This window comes from Trichomycterus rosablanca, chromosome 3, assembly GCF_030014385.1.
Source record: "Trichomycterus rosablanca isolate fTriRos1 chromosome 3, fTriRos1.hap1, whole genome shotgun sequence".
Lineage (NCBI taxonomy): Eukaryota > Metazoa > Chordata > Actinopteri > Siluriformes > Trichomycteridae > Trichomycterus > Trichomycterus rosablanca.
Window position 1 is genome coordinate 33,903,218 of NC_085990.1, and position 21,965 is coordinate 33,925,182.

The 21,965-nt window shown below is 38.4% G+C and overlaps 1 protein-coding gene across 1 annotated transcript in view; it reads right to left on the reverse strand.

The window, feature by feature from the left end:
- Window positions 1-21,965, reverse strand: part of LOC134309834 (piezo-type mechanosensitive ion channel component 2) — a 142,637-nt gene that overhangs the window by 91,651 nt on the left and 29,021 nt on the right. Inside the window, exon 3 of the mRNA XM_062991193.1 lies at window positions 12,252-12,377. Within this exon, the coding sequence (XP_062847263.1) occupies window positions 12,252-12,377 (126 nt within the window). The remainder of the gene's footprint in view (window positions 1-12,251; window positions 12,378-21,965) is intronic.

Genomic DNA, 21,965 nt, shown 5'->3' on the forward strand with positions numbered 1-21,965 from the left:
GCCAGTGAAGAGAACGCAGCAGTGGGGTGATGTGGCAGTGTTTAGGTTGGTTAAAAACCAGATGAGCAGCTGCATTTTGAATGAGTGCAAGGGTTTGATAGTGGACATAGGAGCACCTGCCAGGAGGGAGTTGCAGTAGTTCATCCGTGAGATTACAAGTGACTGGACCAGAATCTGAGTGGAACATAATTTGCATGTCAGGACTTCTGTTTAAGGTCAGCACTTGACCATACAAATGTTGTCTTTGACTGAATGGGCACACATTAAGGAACAGGATCGTCAGTCCATTTACTTTTGGCCATACAGTGTAAGATATGTTTAAGTGTGGCAGCTACACAGATGGCTACTCAGGATTATTGGATTAGAATAGACAAGCCTGACCCGACCATCTAGCTTTTACAGTGAGCTTGTATAACGTTGTGGATGTCATTATAGCTTTTGTAGCTTCAGTAGAAATCCCTCTACAGAATCAATGCACAGCGCTGTAAATCACCTCCTACTGTTTTAAGATCTACAGTTCTCAGCTGGTAAAAATTCTTGAGGCAGGCTGGCACAGTTTTACACATCTCCAAATAAACAGAATGCTGGTTCTGGAATGTGAAAGCATTTTTGTTTGAGCCCACTAATGAGAGACCTCACTCTCTCACCCGCCTCACTGTGACCTCTTAACATGACCTGCCAATGTGAATTAATAAGCCATTGTTCACATCCCTGGCTCTCGTATGAGCCATAGTAGCTTCATCCACATGCCAGAAGTATGACTTTTCATCTGCCCCAAGCTGAAAAGCTGCCAGTAATAATAGCAATGTCCCAGTGTGTCATAAATAGCTTACGAAAAGCAGGATAACAATCGTCTTCCCCAGGATGCACAAACCCACATACAAACTAAAAATATGTCTGCACTTTTGACCAGATTTTTACATGAGGCCTTCTAACAAAGGCCAGATTTAAATCATTACCCACACAAGGCTGAGGTAATGATGTAGCACTGAATTTATGTATCTCTAAAGGGCGGAGTGGTTTTGGATAGGATTTCATTCACACCGACTGCAGTAGCAGTGCAGACGTTTAGCGTTTGCCGTCTTAACATCCTCCAAAACACACAAAAGCAAAGATGATAGACAGGAATGGTATTTCACAAAAGCAGAAAGAGTATGCCAGTGTGGTGCACACCACATTACCACAAGTTATAACATCATAAAGACACGTGCAAAGCATAAAAACTAAATGTTGTGTATAGAAATGACCGCTGCATCACATTAGACCGCTGCACCACCTAAGCACCCACATACTGATTTACCCAGATAACAGTACATTAAAACAAACGTTTCACGCATTTTTTAATATTTCTTTCTTTAAGTGGTATCAACAATCAGTCCATCGATTTTTGTTATAGCAGTTTTTAGTATAAAAAGCATATTCTGATTGACAAGATTAAAAAAGTTGTAAAATGTAATGAACACAAATGGAAATTTATTTTGAGGAAAAACTTAGGACACCCTATGCCCTAATATCTGGTATTTCCCCCTTTGGCTGAAATAACCCCAATTAGACGTTTCCTATAACCATCTACCAGTCTCTGAAATCGACTGGGAGAAAGTTTTTCCCACTCCTCCATGCAGAATTTCTTCAGCTGTGTGAGGTTTGAGGGGTTTCTTGCATGTACAGCCAATTTAAAATCACCCCACAGCATCTCAATAGCATTAAGATCCAGGCTTTGACTTGGACAGTTCAAATCTCCAATTCTTTCTTTTGAACCATTCCTTGGTGGATTTACTGCAAAGCAGCCCCAAAAATGACATTTCCACCTCCATGCTTCACAGTTGGTATGAGATTCTTGTGCTCAAATGCTGTGTTTGGTTTGCGCCAAACATGTCTTCTGTTACTGTGCCCAAATAATTCAACTTTGAATTCATCTGTCCAAAGCACATTGTTCCAAAAGTTCTGGTGTTTGTGTTCTCTGGCAAACTTTAGTCTTGTCCTAATGTTGTTTTTGACAGCAAGGGTTTCCTTCTTACACACCTCCCATTAAAATCAAACTTGTCTCTTTCTGATGGTAGATGCATGTACCTTGCTATCAACTGTGGCAAGCGCTAAGAGCTAAGATCTTTTTAAATCCCTTCCCAGACTCATGTCTGAGGTTTAAATAAAACTTCAATGTCCTCTAACCATGGTCGAATCATTGCAGCTGATGTGGTGCACCTGATTCTAATTTTAGACATTTTAAATAGTAATAAATGTGAGGGTGTCCTAACTTTTTCCTTACAATAAATTTCCTTTTGTGTTCATTACATTTTACAACTTGTGTTTAAAAGTATTTTTTCAGTTTTATTTGTTGAGTTAAATAAGCTCCATCTCTCAATACTGCTCAAATGAAGCTCAAATGTTCATATGTTCAAAAAGACAAAGGTTCTCATGGGGTGTTAGCATTAGTTTTATCAGCCAATACCTAGTGCAATGAGGCAAAAATAGGATCAGGCATTTCTACTATTTTGGTTTTAATAAAAATCTCTTTTTTTTTTTACTTACAATTTTAGTCAAAAGTGCTTCAAATCGCACCCAGGTGGTGCAGCGGGATATTCCGCTAGCACACCAGCGCTGGGATTCTGAACTCCTCAAGTTCGAATCACAGCTCTGCTACCGGTCGACTGGGTGCCCCATAGAGGGTACAATTGACAGTGCCTGCAGCAGACAAAATTGGCCATTAAGTCTGTTGGGTGGGAAAAAAACGAATAAAAAAAGGGGGGGGGGGGATCTTCAACACTGTGTAAGGATCCTGGTTAGTAGCCCGAGGCAGCTATACAGAGAATGAGGAATGTGGAGTCGGTCAGTGACTCTCTAACTAATTAAGTTTGAGTTTCACATCAATAATATTGTCGGTGGTAATATAATTAAAAATAGAAATAAATAAAAAGCTCACTCACTCACTTTCTTAACCGCTTATCCAATTAGGGTTGCAGGGGGTTGCTGGAGCCTATCCCAGCTTTTCAATGGAGCAAGGCACACAGTAACACCCTGGACGGGGCACCAGTACATCACAGGGCAGACACACATACAAACACACACATACACACACATCCATTCACCTATAGGGTAATTCAGTGTCTCCAATTAACCTGACTGCATGTCTTTGGACTGTGGGAGGAAACCGATGCTCCCGGAGGAAACCCACGCAGACACGGGGAGAACATGCAAACTCCACAAAAAAAGGACCCAGACCGCCCCGCCTGGGGATTGAACCCAGGACCTTCTTGCTGTGAGGCAACAGTGCTACCCACCAAGCCACCGTGCCACCCTAAATAAAAAGCTGCTCTGTTTATTTTAGTTATAGGTGCTGGTAAACTATTCTTCTAGCAAAATGGTTACTAAAGAAGCATTAAATAAAGAGCAAACAAATTCATTTAATTATCTTTTAATTCAGTGTTACACACCAAAATGTAAAGTATTTGTTTTAACTGTATTTAATTTAGTAAGATATTTTTTTGAATATCAAACAGACATGGGAGAGGCAGTACATTCACTGACCTATTGGGAATGATTATACAGGAGCTCAAACCGTGCTCCAACACACCCCTTAAGCTTGGGGAGTCATTTTTCAGCTTCATTTATTCTCTAAACTTTATTCAGCTTCCCTTTATAGAAAGAGTGCTTGTTTTCCGACGCCTCACCTCAGCCCAGCACAGGAGAACATACAGCCATGGTGCAGCTCTTTTGTTTCTTTTTTATTTTAACAACTAGCTGAAAATTAGTTACTGCCAACAGCTACTGGGTGGGAGATGTAATTTTTGGCATGAGAAAGACATCTTGCATCAGATAGGAATTTCAATAAAAGTGTAAAGATGTCAGGAGCCAGGGAAAAAGCCGATGATAAATGGGATAAACAAATGGATCAAGCCATTGCTCATGCAGAACATGAGGTACAAGTCTTCCAGATCTAGTTCTAACCAGATGCACAAAAACCTTATAAACAGAAAAGAAAGTAAATTTCTTAAGTCATTTTTGAAGTACTACAGATGCATTAATTTATATACATGAATTTAGGAGTTTATTTAGTCCCACTGCCACAGGTGTATAAAAATCAAGCAGTCTGCCAGAGAGCTCACCGAATTACAGCATGGTACTTGAACAGAATGCCACCACTGCATCGTCAGTTTGTGAAATTTCTATCTAAATATATCAGATCTCAAAGAAGAAAAGATTTATGTTGCAAATCCTTACTGATATAAACTGTTACAAAAGTAGTAACTAAATGACATAACAGTCATTGGAAACCAAAAACATCAACTCACTGAGACTTGCACTGAGACCCTGGCAACTCACAACAACATCTGGGCATGCTCCTAATAAGACAGCACTTAGTGTCCTTGGGAATTTCTTTGGGATGCACTGATACATCGTCCCAGAGGTTCTCAACTGGTTTTAAATTTAGGGAATATGTGGTCAGTGGAATCAATACTTTTCTCAACCAGGAACTGCCTACATACTCAGGTCACATGAGGCCAGGCACTGTCCTGCACCAGGAGGAAGCCAGGACCTACTGAACCAGCATAAGGTCGAACAATGTCTCTGAGGCTTTCATCCCTAACATCAGTAAGCAACAGCTCATGTCCTGGTATCTCCTCCATGCTCTAGAGACTGTGCTGGGTGACATAGCAAACCTTCTTGCCTCAGGACATCCTGGAGGAACTGGACTACCACTGCAACCTGAATGGGCTGCAGGTACTACCTCATGCTACCAATAGTGACAAGGACACTATAAAAATGCAAAACTAGAACAGATTTTGTCAGGAAGGATAAAGAGAAAAAATGTCTGTGGCCACCAACAAAAGTCATAATAAATAATGCATTTATTTAAGTATTGAACAGTAATAAACTTCTGAAATTATCCAAACTCTACAAATAAACTCATGCACAATAATATACGGATTTTAACTACAGTAAAACATATGTATGCTCTAAAATAATGAGCAGGACAACAATTACGTTTATTTCCGGATTTTTTACCTTGACTACCTTGGTCTAAAACTATTTAAACTGCAAGATTAAATAGGAGCAATGGAAGGACAAAATGTGTTAGCCTGGATTAAGCCTGGTCATGTGTACGTCTAATATGGTTTGTCTGAACACCAGCTGTTTCCAGACATCGTTTGCAGCTCAGCTGCTACTTCCTCTTTAATGACGTATAGATGACAACAGGCAGTGCTCCTTATAATACAGAACTGTGTGAATGTTACTAACGTGAGAGTCATTACAAATAAACTAAGCACAATAGAAGCCAACAGAAATGACTAGCTGGGTTCTGATTGGAAGCCATTATAAATCCCAATGGGGTAATGATACCAGAGGAAATTGTGCCTGAATGTTAAGTAATGATCAGTAATGATCACTGAATGCATCTTGTGCCCCAGATTACACCAATGATACGACAGTGGAACAAATACATCCATTCTAGGCATAAAACATCTATGGCATAAAACCTTGTGATGAACCAACTAAACAAATAATGTAGGACAAAACAGATACTTAAATATTATTTTTTGTTAATTACTATAATTTTTGTGCATGTGTCCAATTTAAATGAACAATGTAGAGTATTTTTCTATGTATTTATAAATAAGACATCAGTAAAAAAAGGTTGGCAAATTACCCTCAAGCTTGGCAAATTGTTCTAATTTCCTAAAGGTTATAAGGGCCTCTGATAGACCTAAATGGGATTAAATCCAAAAGGTTGGCTTGTTTTAGCTCTTGTCTTGTACTGGTCACCAGCACACTTTTAGTGTTGTTTGGTCCCATCCCTTTTTCTTCTTTAGGTCTTAAAATAAACCTCGAATTTATTGTAAATCCTTGTGTTTATTACACTGTCTGTACTGTGTTCATATTGTATTATTTGCACTTGTGTTTTAGTTGCACCCTGGTGCAGGACGAATGTTGTTTTGTTTAAAAATGTACTTGTTTATAGCTGAAATTACAATAAAGATTCTTGAATCTTGAAACACTTAAAATGGCCTCTAAATCACCACATTCTTCTATGTACGAAAAAAAAATTCTGCTGGGCAACTTTAGGTGAAATGGGAGAAAAGCTATGAATAGAATAATGGCATCATACAGCAGTAAAGGAGGAATGCAAGTTCAGGTGCTGTAAAATGCAGTGAGAAGAAGCAAACTACTGAACATTAGGGGTTTACAGTGCATTTCATGTAAAATATTGTATTTTAGGTTTTATTAACTTACATGCTAATATTCTCTGTTGATATGAGGACCTCAGTACAAAAGTTGTAAATGAAATACAGTAAATCAGATTTGTACAATGAGGAAAACATGAACATTATGGACAAAGAACTTCTGATCTGATCACTCGTCCAGGGTCCCTAGTGGTATCAGACATGTTGCTATATTCAAAGAAACCACTGTGTGTGTGTGTGTGTGTGTGTGTGTGTGTCAATAGCAGTGTGTGCACTTACAGTACATAGGGGGGGGGTCACTGAGTTCAGCTGCCAATCTTAACTTCAACATTTATTTTTCTCCTTCTAGTCATGTTGTGATATATGTAATCCAAAGAGTCATTTACTCCACTTTGCTGCTTATAAATGAAAATATAAAAAGTAAGTAAAGTATGAGTCCCCTGCATACAATTATATAATAGTAAATAAATAAATAAATGCAAAAAAACATGCTGTTTATTTATTCACCAGATCTATACTTAAATAACTTGTAAGCCAGCTCCGAGTACTGGTTGATATCAGTACCAGTAAGTAGCTGGATTGCAACTTTGCAATCAAGCTGTAATGTCATCGTTTTACCATTTTATTTTCATGTTTTAAATGTTTTTTTTTGTACGATATCTTTTATTAGGATTTTAACGTCATGTTTTACACACTTTGGTTACATTCATGACAGAAACAGTAGTTTTCAATACACAAGGTTCATCAGTTTACAAGTTTTAATCTCAAACACAGTCATTGACAATTTAGTATCTCCAGTTCACCTCACTTGCATGTCTTTGGACTGTGGGAGGAAACCAGAGCTCCCGGAGGAAACCCACACAGACACGGGAAGAACATGCAAACTCCGCCCCACCTGGGGATCGAACCCAGGACCTTCTTGCTGTAAAGCGACAGTGCTACCCACTGAGCCACTGTGCCACCCATTGCATCAGTTGTAATATGCTAAATTTGGTCTGATACCAATCCAGTGTTTTAGAGGGGTACTAGCTATAATATGACTACTTAAATCACATTCTACATTATATAATATATAATATCCTAGCAAACACAATTAATATGTAAGCTGAATAAGCAAGAGTTTAGAATTGTCACAGTACTAATAGTCTGATATGAGAAACAAGTAAAACTAGTTGTTTAAATGTAAATAAGTGTAATGCTCTACAATAGAATAAAACCCTGTATCCCAGCCCCTCTTCCAGAGTTTCTAGATGTTGTTGGTCCCACTGCCACCTGGAGTTAATTTCTGAAACTTGTTGAGCTTATTACAAAGCTTTGTTTATTTTTTTGTCAAACATGATTGTTTTTAATATAACTTTTTTATTAGAACTGGTAATATCTTTATAATTGTATTATTGTTATTATACTGGTGTTTTCAAAAATGTCTGGAACAGTACTTTCTGTATTAAAGAATTGAAGAAATAAGTTAATCCAGAGAACATGTTCATGTTCACAGACTTGACAGAACTTATATTGAGATAATAATTTGTTAGTAACATCTCTGGAGCTCCATTAGCACAAATAAAGTATTTCATATACCAGCTGCGGTTTTCAGGATGTTTTTGCCACATTCTTAGCTTCAGTATGAACAAGTCTGACAGACTGAAAAGTCATTAGATTTAATTCCTCACCAGGAGCATTATGTTCAGTCTGAACTAATTGAGTTAATCTTCTGGCGCATCATGTATCTTTACCTTGACTATTTTATGTCTGTGCTACTACTAACAGAGGAAGATACTAACTCTAATTTACCTACATTATCTTAACAATGGACTTTTATTATACTATGTAATTATTAATGTACATGCTGTAAAACCTTAATAATTAACACAGAAGTTAGTTGGTGTTCCCATTTCTTTGAGCTGTGTAGGATGTGCTTAAGTGAGTGCTTAACATAAGTTCAAGTGTTTAATGTAATGTAATATTATCAAAATAATAAAATATTGATCATGCATGCTAACTGCAGATAATTGTGTTTGTTTGTTTGTTTATTAGGATTGTTGTTTAATAAATAATAAAATCTTGATCATGCATGCTAACTGCAGATAATTGTGTTTGTTTGTTTGTTTATTAGGATTGTTGTTTAATAAATAATAAAATCTTGATCATGCATGCTAACTGCAGATAATTGTGTTTGTTTGTTTATTAGGATAGATGTTTTACACTCTTTGGTTACATTTATGACAGAGACGGTAGTTACTCATTACACAAGATTCATCAGTTCACAAGTTTATATCAAACACAGTCATGGACAATTTTGTATCTCCAATTCTCCTCATCTGCATGTCTTTGGACTGTGGGAGGAAACCGGAGCACCCGGAGGAAACCCATGCAGACACATGCAAACTCCACACAGAAAGAACACGGAGCGCCCCACTTGGGGATCAAACACAGGACCTTCTTGCTGTGAGGCGGCAGTGCCACCCACTTAGCCACCATGCCACCCCAGATAACTGTGTAATGCCACAGTTGTGTGATTTAATCAGAAAACACAGGGAGCAAGACGGGAACACCCTGGACAGATGTTGATTTATTGTAGGACTTTGGCCAACCTCCCCACCACAGACATTACCAATCACATCTGTGTAGATGCTCGACCGGCTAATAACATCAGTAAGATTTAAATCCAGATTTCAGCAGTCAGGGCTAGCATAATTGACCACTGTACCACCACAGAGGCTAATTATTTAAACTGTTAAATTCAATGTTCATCTTATCTTGTTGGTGTATTTTTAATACTGTAAGATCCATATAACAAGGACAACATATTTATTTTTAATACACTGGGCATTAGTACAGCTAATTTGGATAAAACATTGATTTTGATTAAGATGTCATTGTAATTGAGTAAATACATTTTTAAAAAGACATGAAGCATTGTGCTTTGAAATATGTATATACACTGATCAGCCATAACATTAAAACCACTTTTAAACCACTGGTATCCACTCATACCAGCACAATACACACTAACACACCACCACCATGTCAGTGTCACTGCAGTGCTGAGAATGATCCACCACCCAAATAATACCTACTCTGTAGTGGTCCTGGGAGAGTCCTGACCATTGAAGAACAGCATGAAAGAGGGCTAACAAAGCATGCAGAGAAATAGATGGACTACAGTCAGTAATTGTAGAACTACAAAGTGCCTCTATATGGTAAGTGGAGCTGATAAAATGGACAGTGAGTGTAGAAACAAGGAGGTGGTTTTAATGTTATGGTTGATCAGTGTATCTTTTTTACTAGCTTTACAAATCACAAATCCATGATAAATTAGAGAATAAAAAGAAGGTCTCAAAATTACTGTAGTAGTCCTTTATGATAATAGAGCGGTTCCCTGTCTAGACGAACAGTTCAGTTTACAGTGAGTTCACCAAGAAACCATTCATGCCAAAAAGCAAAATAAATATTTGGCGAGGGTCTCAGATGAAAACTTAGTGTTCAGTCAAGGGCCCTGTCATCATTTGCACATTTTTATGATGCCGTACGGACGCAAGAAAGACAAGCATAACCCCATATTTTGAACTTGTGTTGGTTTTGGGTACTTTTCTTCTCATTATGTGCTGATCCCGCATCTTGTGAACAGATGTTGTGGCTTATATCTGCTTACCAAGCGTGGCTAGAGCCGTGTGCCAGTTATGCACAGTGCTGTTTGGGTACATGCCTAGTCATTTTAAAGAATTCTGATGAAGCCCCCTTGGTTTAGAGAATACATGATCCAGATGAGAGTATATGAACATACAGTGTATCACAAAAGTGAGTACACCCCTCACATTTCTGCAAATATTTTATTATATCTTTTCATGGGACAACACTATAGACATGAAACTTGGATATAAGTTAGAGTAGTCAGTGTACAACTTGTATAGCAGTGTAGATTTACTGTCTTCTGAAAATAACTCAACACACAGCCATTAATGTCTAAATGGCTGGCAACATAAGTGAGTACACCCCACAGTGAACATGTCCAAATTGTGCCCAAAGTGTCAATATTTTGTGTGACCACCATTATTATCCAGCACTGCCTTAACCCTCCTGGGCATGGAATTCACCAGAGCTGCACAGGTTGCTACTGGAATCCTCTTCCACTCCTCCATGATGACATCACGGAGCTGGTGGATGTTAGACACCTTGAACTCCTCCATCTTCCACTTGAGGATGCGCCACAGGTGCTCAATTGGGTTTAGTCCATCACCTTTACCTTCAGCTTCCTCAGCAAGGCAGTTGTCATCTTGGAGGTTGTGTTTGGGGTCGTTATCCTGTTGGAAAACTGCCATGAGGCCCAGTTTTCGAAGGGAGGGGATCATGCTCTGTTTCAGAATGTCACAGTACATGTTGAAATTCATGTTTCCCTCAATGAACTGCAGCTCCCCAGTGCCAGCAACACTCATGCAGCCCAAGACCATGATGCTACCACCACCATGCTTGACTGTAGGCAAGATACAGTTGTCTTGGTACTTCTCACCAGGGCGCCGCCACACATGCTGGACACCATCTGAGCCAAACAAGTTTATCTTGGTCTCATCAGACCACAGGGCATTCCAGTAATCCATGTTCTTGGACTGCTTGTCTTCAGCAAACTGTTTGCGGGCTTTCTTGTGCGTCAGCTTTCTTCTGGGATGACGACCATGCAGACCGAGTTGATGCAGTGTGCGGCGTATGGTCTGAGTACTGACAGGCTGACCTCCCACGTCGTCAACCTCTGCAGCAATGCTGGCAGCACTCATGTGTCTATTTTTTAAAGCCAACCTCTGGATATGACGCCGAACACGTGGACTCAACTTCTTTGGTCGACCCTGGCGAAGCCTGTTCCGAGTGGAACCTGTCCTGGAAAACCGCTGTATGACCTTGGCCACCATGCTGTAGCTCAGTTTCAGGGTGTTAGCAATCTTCTTATAGCCCAGGCCATCTTTGTGGAGAGCAACAATTCTATTTCTCACATCCTCAGAGAGTTCTTTGCCATGAGGTGCCATGTTGAACATCCAGTGGCCAGTATGAGAGAATTGTACCCAAAACACCAAATTTCACAGCCCTGCTCCCCATTTACACCTGGGACCTTGACACATGACACCAGGGAAAGACAACGACACATTTGGGCACAATTTGGACATGTTCACTGTGGGGTGTACTCACTTATGTTGCCAGCCATTTAGACATTAATGGCTGTGTGTTGAGTTATTTTCAGAAGACAGTAAATCTACACTGCTATACAAGCTGTTTACTGACTACTCTAAGTTATATCCAAGTTTCATTTCTATAGTGTTGTCCCATGAAAAGATATAATGAAATATTTGCAGAAATGTGAGGGGTGTACTCACTTTTGTGATACACTGTATATCAGTCATACCTCTGGTTTAGATGCTTTAATTATACAATACAGCGCTGTGAAAAAGTATTTACATCTCACACGATTTCTTCTATTTTAAGTTTTTACATTTAAATGGCTTAGATGTTCCAACTAATTTTAATATAATGACAACATGAGTAAACACAAAGCTTTTAAATGATCAGTCATTTATTAAAGAAAACAGTTTTTTTTTCAAAACCTATATCACCCAAGTGAAAAAGTAATTGCCCCCTTAAAACTAATAACATGTTGTGACACCCTTGGCAGCAACAACTGCAATCAAATGTTTGCAATAACTTGCCATCATTCTTTTAATATAGTTTTAATAAAGCTTAGTTTAATATAGTTTAATATAGGCCAGAGTGGTACTGGACTAGTAATCAGAAGCTTGCCAGTTCAAGCCCCACCACTGTTACCTTCTAAGCAAAGCCCTTAACCTTCAATAGCTTTAGTTCAGGATAAACAGGTTTTTTGACGGGGTTTTAAGCAGTTTAAGGGTTGCCACAGCATCTCAATAAGATTCAAATGATTCACCACTTTAAACCCTTTAAGAATTGAAGGAATTTAATTTGGATAACTGGTTAATTTAGTATCGGGGCAATTACTTTTTTACATAGGGCCATGTAGAACTGAACAGTATTTTTCTTTCAGTAAATAAAATCATAACTTGAGTTACTTACAGTTAAAGCTGGGCTCAATGTTTTCTCCCGCTAGCAGGCTGTTAATGGTGATTTGATAAATGATGTGCAGCAGCAAGAAGGTCAGACTGGTGAAGCACAGGGATTTCAGCAAGCGACCTGTGTGGCCTGTAAAAGAAATACAGGTGTGTTTAATAAATGGCATCTATAGTCAACAGTTGGCTATAATGCAAAAGCAAAAGATACTAATACATTACAAAAAAATACAGGAAATGAAAACTATAAACCTTTGTGGCCATTTATATACCCTAAAATACCCTAAAAAGTTTAAAATTATGGTGTGGTTAAGGAAAACCCATGAATTTGTAAAACCACCAACATTACAGGTCACATCCTAAAACACTAGGTGCAAGCCAGGAATACACACTGGACATTTTGCTAATCCATCACTCACATATCCATTTACACAGTTACCAAAATACAGAGGCTATTTACAATTGGCCAAGCAACGGTATGGTTTGCGGTATGTGGGGAAACTGAAATACCTAGAAGAAACCTATGTGGACACCTAAAATGTTTTGAACAACTTACTGGCATACACTATTTTCATGATTAACAAAACACAAGCTTTAAACACAAACCCTTGGGGTTTTATTATTATTATTATTTTAGACTTATTATTATTTTAGGTCTGCTTGCAGTGGTAAATAATATTCACACATTGTCACTGGGATACTATTGACACTCCTTTACTTAGACACACTTAGCAGGGTTTTGTGTGCAGTTCAAATTAATTATCGTTATAGTTTAGTCTCGATCTAGTTAACTTTGTTGATTAGTACTAAACTTTATTAGATAAGTCTGGTTCTGCAGGACTAATTCTCAGGTTAAGTAGGATGTCTGTCTGAGTTGGATTTTTACTAAATTTCACTCCCCCGAGGACAAGAATGTAATATTTCTCTAATTAAAAAAGAGCTTCTGCTCTCTTTCGCTCTCACTCTCTTTCTTCTATTCACTGGAGTCATTTGCAGAAGACTCAACTAAAACTGTACAGAGCTATACTAGACCAGAAAATAAATGTTCTTGGTTTGTCCTCCGATAAATCAAACACTAGTAACAGAAGAGGACACATGAAGAGAAACAACCAGGAGTGGATGCTGAAGGTGGTGTTCTACTATTGTTGGATAATATCATTATACTGCCATAAAGAATTACTTAATCAATAATTACATAGTAACACTGGCATTAATATGTAAAAATGGATCAAGGAAAAAAAGTAAGGATTAAGAAAAACACTTGATAGAGGTCTAAAGGAATGCTCTCTTTTATTTTATTTAGCCATCAACTAATTATATTTATTTTATAACCTTACATATAAAGGTTACTCACAGTGCTGATCTATTTTATACATAAAGTTTAAAGCGTTTTAGATCATTTAAAAAGTGACATTACACAATTCAAACCTATGTAACAATCAAGTACTTTAAACTAAACAAAGCCAGACTTGGCAAAGCAATTTTACCTTTAAAGTACAATAGTTACTCTTATTTTTATTTTAAAGTCCTGTACCTGCAGGAATTTAAGAATGAACCCAGTATGCAGGATGCTTAACCAAGATAGAACAATACTCTACCTAAAGGGCCACAACCAAAAAGGGAAATGAAAAAAGGTAAGGGGTGGCCAAAACAACAGAAACTAACAAAAGTATCAAAACAAATGCACCAACAACATCCCCAACCCACAGAAGAGAAAGTGAGCAGACAAGGGCTACAATCAGAAGGACACAGGCAGCTCGCCCGTCCAGGGCGGTTTGGTCACAACGAGTCAAAAGGGTTTGAGCATTTAGAGCAGCACTTCCATTCTCTCTCAAGTAATTCTCTGGGGTCAACAAGCTGTCACATGCTGCCCAAACGTAGGAGGGAAATAAATAACCTCACCACCAAAATGTGCACAGTAGCACACTGCAGAGCACTCTACTCCACACACACACACACACACCAAAAACTCAAACCTTCTCTTTATTTTCTCCACGGCTCTTTATGTTTTTGTTTTCCTAAATGATTAAATAAAAGGGGGAGAAGGGATGTGGCTGTCCATCAAAAAGAGGAAGCCACCCTGAACCCAAAATCCTCAAAATTCCTTTCCCCAGAGTCTCATAATCATTCTTCAATCACTACATTTGAAGATGTTCATTATTACATACATTTGAAAATTAATATTATTTATATTACTGTTTTTTTTTTTTAATACATTGCAAAAAATCTAACTTTTTTCCAAAACAGAAACCTTCTGAATCATTTTCAGAAAATCAATAAGCATGGTTCTTTCTCTTTAGAGGAATTTATTTGTAATTGACACACACACACACACACACACACACACACACACACTTTGAAGTAATTGAAAGACTCCAGTTGAAGAGACCTTTAAAGTATGTTACCTACACATTCAAGCAAAGTCTGCCAAGGTGTCAATCTTCTCACAATGGTTTACTGTTAGGAAAATATTTTACAGGCCTCATCAAGACACATTATATTTACAATTAAATTTTATAGATCATTCTGGCTTTAACTTTTATTACAATGTGTTTTATTCATGGCAGCTACTAAAAGTAAAATCAATTGGTAATAAAAAGCTGTGGACTAAGTCATAGACTATTATATATTGTTCAGTTTTACTGAATAGTGCGGCTTAACCATGGACCTTTTAATATAATGTAGAAAATAAGTACATACTGAGTTTTAGTGGTTGATTTTACATATCATTGAATATTTAATGATCTGTACTTATGTTACAGCTTCATATTGGTAGAATCTCAGTCAGGATTGGTAAGCTAGATTTTTACTATAGTAATGTTATTTTTGTAATATATTACTGTTGGAAAAATCTGCTTTTTGAAGTGTATTGTGTGTGTCTTTGTTGAATCGTCCATAGTCATCAATGTTTACCCATGAAAACTGTAACCATGTTGTGCAGGAAACTAGGCTACATTAAACTATAACACAATGATTTAACTATAACTATAATTACACTAAAATAAAAAGTTACAATTCATTAAATACAACCTACTGGAATAGTTACCATGGCAACCATGCATATTGCTCAAATTACCACAAGATGCTAAAAGAAACACATTACAGCTACAATTACCACAAAATCCCTGTTTATTTTGTAGTGAAGTTGTTGTTTGTAATGTCCCAGTATTGTATTAATACTATGGTTTATTATATCAAATGTATGGAGTGTAATCAATTAATTCATTAAGTAAGATTATTAAATGAGCCTTAATGTTAGACTTTTAATGACTAAAACAAAATTGACACAGACTGATGGTTTTCAACTAAAACTAGATAAAACAGCAAATTACTAAAATATAACTTTTGCATTTCCATGTGCATTCTAGTTCAATTTAGAGCCTGTGCACTGGAGATCTACGTTGGGTAAATGTGTGTCAACACATCATCCTTTGTCCCCTCATCATTCAGGTGGTTGACACATACAGTGTATCACAAAAGTGAGTACACCCCTCACATTTCTGCAGATATTTAAGTATATCTTTTCATGGGACAACACTGACAAAATGACACTTTGACACAATGAAAAGTAGTCTGTGTGCAGCTTATATAACAGTGTAAATTTATTCTTCCCTCAAAATAACTCAATATACAGCCATTAATGTCTAAACCACCGGCAACAAAAGTGAGTACACCCCTAAGAGACTATACCCCTAAATGTCCAAATTGAGCACTGCTTGTCATTTTCCCTCCAAAATGTCATGTAATTTGTTAGTGTTACTAGGTCTCAGGTGTGCATAGGGAGCAGGTGTGTTCAATTTAGTAGTACAGCTCTCACACTCTCTCATACTGGTCACTGAAAGTTCCAACATGGCACCTCATGGCAAAGAACTCTCTGAGGATCTTAAAAGACGAATTGTTGCGCTACATGAAGATGGCCAAGGCTACAAGAAGATTGCCAACACCCTGAAACTGAGCTGCAGCACAGTGGCCAAGATCATCCAGCGTTTTAAAAGAGCAGGGTCCACTCAGAACAGACCTCGCGTTGGTCGTCCAAAGAAGCTGAGTGCACGTGCTCAGCGTCACATCAGCGTCACATCTTTGAAAGATAGGCGCAGGAGTGCTGTCAGCATTGCTGCAGAGATTGAAAAGGTGGGGGGTCAGCCTGTCAGTGCTCAGACCATACGCCGCACACTACATCAAATTGGTCTGCATGGCTGTCACCCCAGAAGGAAGCCTCTTCTGAAGTCTCTACACAAGAAAGCCCGCAAACAGTTTGCTGAAGACATGTCAACAAAGGACATGGATTACTGGAACCATGTCCTATGGTCTGATGAGACCAAGATTAATTTGTTTGGTTCAGATGGTCTCAAGCATGTGTGGCGGCAATCAGGTGAGGAGTACAAAGATAAGTGTGTCATGCCTACAGTCAAGCATGGTGGTGGGAATGCCATGGTCTGGGGCTGCATGAGTGCAGCAGGTGTTGGGGAGTTACATTTCATTGAGGGACACATGAACTCCAATATGTACTGTGAAATACTGAAGCAGAGCATGATCCCCTCCCTCCGGAAACTGGGTCGCAGGGCAGTGTTCCAGCATGATAATGACCCCAAACACACCTCTAAGACGACCACTGCTTTATTGAAGAGGCTGAGGGTAAAGGTGATGGACTGGCCAAGCATGTCTCCAGACCTAAACCCAATAGAACATCTTTGGGGCACCCTCAAGCGGAAGGTGGAGGAGCGCAAAGTCTCGAATATCCGCCAGCTCCGTGATGTCGTCATGGAGGAGTGGAAAAGCATTCCAGTGGCAACCTGTGAAGCTCTGGTAAACTCCATGCCCAGGAGAGTTAAGGCAGTTCTGGGAAATAATGGTGGCCACACATAATATTGACACTTCAGGAACTTTCACTAAGGGGTGTACTCACTTTTGTTGCCGGTGGTTTAGACATTAATGGCTGTATATTGAGTTATTTTGAGGGAAGAATAAATTTACACTGTTATATAAGCTGCACACAGACTACTTTTCATTGTGTCAAAGTGTCATTTTGTCAGTGTTGTCCCATGAAAAGATATACTTAAATATCTGCAGAAATGTGAGGGGTGTACTCACTTTTGTGATACACTGTAGGTACTAAAGCATACGTTAAACGGTAATGGAAACTGATCATTATCGCTTAACCTATTTCCAAAATATTTTCCAAAAAAAACGACCATTTCTCAGTAGTAACTCTATTGCTGAGCATGAGGTTCAAGTCTTTGCAGGCCACCGCTCTACAGACATAATTGGGCACTGTCTAAGGAATGAATCTTTGTCACAAAGAACAAGCCATCTTAAACCGGTTTCATGAACATGATGTGTTCAGTGAATTTCTGTAGCCTTTGCAGTCATTAGATCTTAATTCAACAGTTCAAAGTTGCTTTGGAATGGGTTAAAACCTGACAAATCTGCAGCAATTTTGTCATTTAATTATTTAAAGATGAAACAAAATTAGACTAATGTTTCCAACACTTGAATCCTTACAGAGTAAGAGTGTCCTACCTAGTATTAGTACATTGTATATCAGTTACAGTACAAAAGGGTAAACTTATAGACTGCTAAAGGTTAGTCCTGCCACAGGAAGCTGATATATAGACCAGATGTGTTTGTGATGTCGGTGCACACAAACAAAGGAGGTTGTGTTAGCGTGTTTCTGTCGGCTCACTATTTGGGCAACAGGCTCTGATTTCAATTTCCCCTGATGGGCTACTTCATCCATTCTGTGATGATTGAATGGGTTTCTGTGTTTTGGTCCAACACTACCTCAGTTAGACCTTTCAAATAGGTCTGTGGATCTTAAGCAAGGAAATAAAGTCTGGCCAAGCCAAGAGAAAGCAATGCCTAGTCTATGTAATTGTACATGCATGTCAAAGCCCAATATTGTTATACCAAACGCTGAAATCTCATCTCATTAATTGTATTTAAACACAAACCCCTCCTGATTCAGGCTTGCCAAAGGTAGAACTAAGCTGAACTTAGACCATTCGAACAGTTCTCTGGTGAGATTTTGGCTCATGGGACTTAAGAGGTTTGTGTGTTTAAACTTGGCTTCCGTTAATGAACATCAGTAAGGATGTCATCAACTATCAGTCAACCCAAAAAACACAATACTGAAAGGAAGTTCAGTGTCATGCAGTTATAATATATAAATAATATGTAAAATATTGTAACACAAAGAGGCTCTGATGTAGCCACTGAAGTCACTGATTTGAATCAATTCATTGTTGGACAACCATTTTCTGGGTCCAGGTAAAAAAAGTTCAGATGATTTTTTGCAAGTAATTAACAAATGAATCAAAACAATTCACACACATAGCTGAGGAAAAAAATATTTAATCTATATTTCTTAAAACTAGTTTATATATAATATAATATATATATTTTAAAACAGCTTAAGTTTCTTAACATTGCAGTTTAACAAAAAAGCCATTAGGCAGAGAAAGAAATGCAATAACAAATTCATTTATCAGTCAGTTTGATCATTTACTTCACATTTAACATTAGTAACTTCTCTACCCAGATCAGAAGTGTGATAAATACAAAGTCTATTTGTTAACACTGTGCATAAATGAGAATACACCTGGGAAAGGGCTTTAAATCATAGCAGGCTACAACAAACTTACTCACGTTTACTTCTGCCTAGGGGCAGCGTAAAATAACCAGTCTAAGCAACAGCATGTTTTTTAAAAGGTGGAAGGAAAATTAATTACCTGGAGGAAGTTAATAAAAAACACCACACAGACAGAAATCAAGAAACCCAGAACCTGCACTAACACCTTCTGATTTATCGTTGTATCAATTTCAAGAATGTAATTTCTGAGATCTGGGTTAGAATTTCAGCTGTGTTATCAGCTGGCTGGCTGGCCATCTACAGTCATGATTGGCTATGTCTGAGGGAGAGGATGGTCAAAGCCCTGTGATGTATTAGCACCAAAGGCAGGGTATTCCTGCCTTGCATAAAATGTTTACGGGTTGACTTGTTTGCCATGACCAGGATGAAGCGGTTAATGTAAATGAAAATAAATAAATACATTATAATTACGCTACATGTATGTGTGTGAATACAGTTTATTTATTATAATTAAATAGCCCTTGTGTAATGTATTAACTATATGTACTGGTTTAACTTAAAAAAAATAGTATTTGAAAGTACAGCAATTATTGCCCATGCCATTTGCCAGCCTCATTTTATTTTAATTGAAAACACTATGGGTTGTTGATGTATAAATTTCACATAATAATTTATTAATTAGCAAAGTAACAGTGCTACTTATGCCCTCTCAAATAACCAAAAATAACCCTCAAATGAAATTGTCATTTATTAATTGTCTGTTTTACCATCGCTTTGTCCTAGCCAGGGTCACAATGAGTCTGATTCATTAAACAGGAACCCCCCAGACAAATCACCAGTCCATCACACACTCACATTCAAGGCAATATTAAGTAGCTCCAGTTGACCTGACTGCATGTCTTTAAACCTGATAAAGGAAATTGGAGCACTCAGAGAGAACATGCAACCTCCACACAGAAGGAACCCTGGCTGCCCAGAGGGCGAATCAAACCCAGACCCCTCTTTCTGTGATGCAACAGTGTTATCCACTTTACCACTTTGCCTCCCCATGAACAGAAATGTTCATTACAAATACACTGGTGTGAATTCTGAGGTATGCTGCATTTTTTTAGCCCCAACCTCCCTTGTGCAAAACCAATTCCAGAGATTACAACAGACTCTAAGAACACAGCAGTTAGACGTTCCTCAAAATCAGTATCCAAATCAACTTCAAGGAAAAGGTATCTGTATACCAGTATAAAAACTGGATTGTGCTTTGATTAGCTGGTGACACATGGTTGAGATATGTGCTCTTCTTGAAGTCTATAAATTTGTTAGAGATGGAGAGTGAGGGGGGAGTGTATGACTAAGTCACAAAATCAGTAACAAAAGAGCCAATGCATTTCAGAGTTCAAATCTAAATGTCTCAAAATGATATTTTGTTTTCTGTAGGCGGGCTGAAATATTTCAGATTCTTTTTAAATTCCTTTGACTGTTATTTTTGTTAACAGAAAATTTTCCTAATTACTGTAAAACAAACAATATGCAGGTATGTGACCTTTCCTCAAGGTTTGTTTGTTTGTTTATTAGGATTTTAACGTCATGTTTTACACGTTGGTCACATTCATGACAGGAACGGTAGTTACTCATTACACAAGACTCATCAATACACAAGGTTATATTGAACACAGTCATGGACAATTTAGTATCTCCAATTCACCTCACCTGCATGTCTTTGAACTGTGGGAGGAAACCGGAGCACCCGGAGGAAACCCACGCGGACACGGGGAGAACATGCAAACTCCACACAGAAAGGACCCGGACCGCCCCACCTGGGGATCGAACCCAGGACCTTCTTGCTGTGAGGCTAGAGTGCCCATCCTCAAGGTACTAGCAATGGTTATTAACTGTAATAGATAGAGATAGTATCTATATAGTTCATTGTCTGTTTTACCACTACTTAAATAACATGATTTGACTCCTGCTTGTAAATATTGCACAAACTGATTTAGTACAGCAATTTACACTGATCAGCCATAACATTAAAACCACCTCCTTGTTTCTACACTCACTGTCCAATTTATCAGCTCCACTTACCATATAGAAGCACGTTGAAGTTCTACAATTACTGACTGTAGTCCATCTGTTTCTCTACATACTTTTTTAGCCTGCTTTCACCCTGTTCTTCAATGGCCAGGACCCCCACAGGACCACCACAGAGCAGGTATTATTTAGGTGGTGGATGATTCTAAGCACTGCAGTGAAAGATGGTGGTGTGTTAGTGTGTGTTGTGCTGGTATGAGTGGATAAGTCACAGCAGCGCTGCTGGAGTTTTTAAATACCATGTCCATTCACTGTCCACTCCTACCTGGTTGGTTCACCTTGTAGATGTAATGTCAGAGATGATTGCTCATCTGTTGCTGCTGTTTGAGTTGGTCATCTTCTAGATCTTCATCAGTGGTCACAGGACACTGCCCACGGGGCGCTGTTGGCTGGGTATTTTTGGTTGGTGGACTATTCTCAGTCCAGCAGTGACAGTGAGGTGTTTAAAAACTCCATCAATGCTGCCGTGTCTGATCCACTCATACCAGCACAACACACACTAACACACCACCACCATGTCAGTGTCACTGCAGTGCTGAGAATGACCCACCACCCAAATAATACCTACTCTGTAGTGGTCCTGGGAGACTCCTGACCATTAAAGAACAGCATGAAAAGGGGCTAACAAAGCATGCAGAGAAACAGATGGACTACAGTCAGTAATTGTAGAACTACAAAGTGCTTCTATATGGTAAGTGGAGCTGATAAAATGGACAGTGAGTGTAGAAACAAGGAGGTGGTTTTAATGATATGACTGATCGGTGTATATTATTAATGTATGATCTTGATTGACAAAACATATGCATGAGAACAAAGATTGTGATTGTGACCACTTTTTGTGTAATTGTGTTTAACACAGTATCTGTATGAGTACATACTTATACTTAGAGCTCTGCTTGAAGCACTAATTTAAATGAAAAATAAGACTCCCAAAGGGCAAAACAGAAAAGCATTTACCCTGTTATTAAGAGACTGAAACTTCAATCATTGTAAGTTTAGCAATTGATTTAGAAAGTCCACAAGAGAATAAATTCCACTTCATTTTAAATT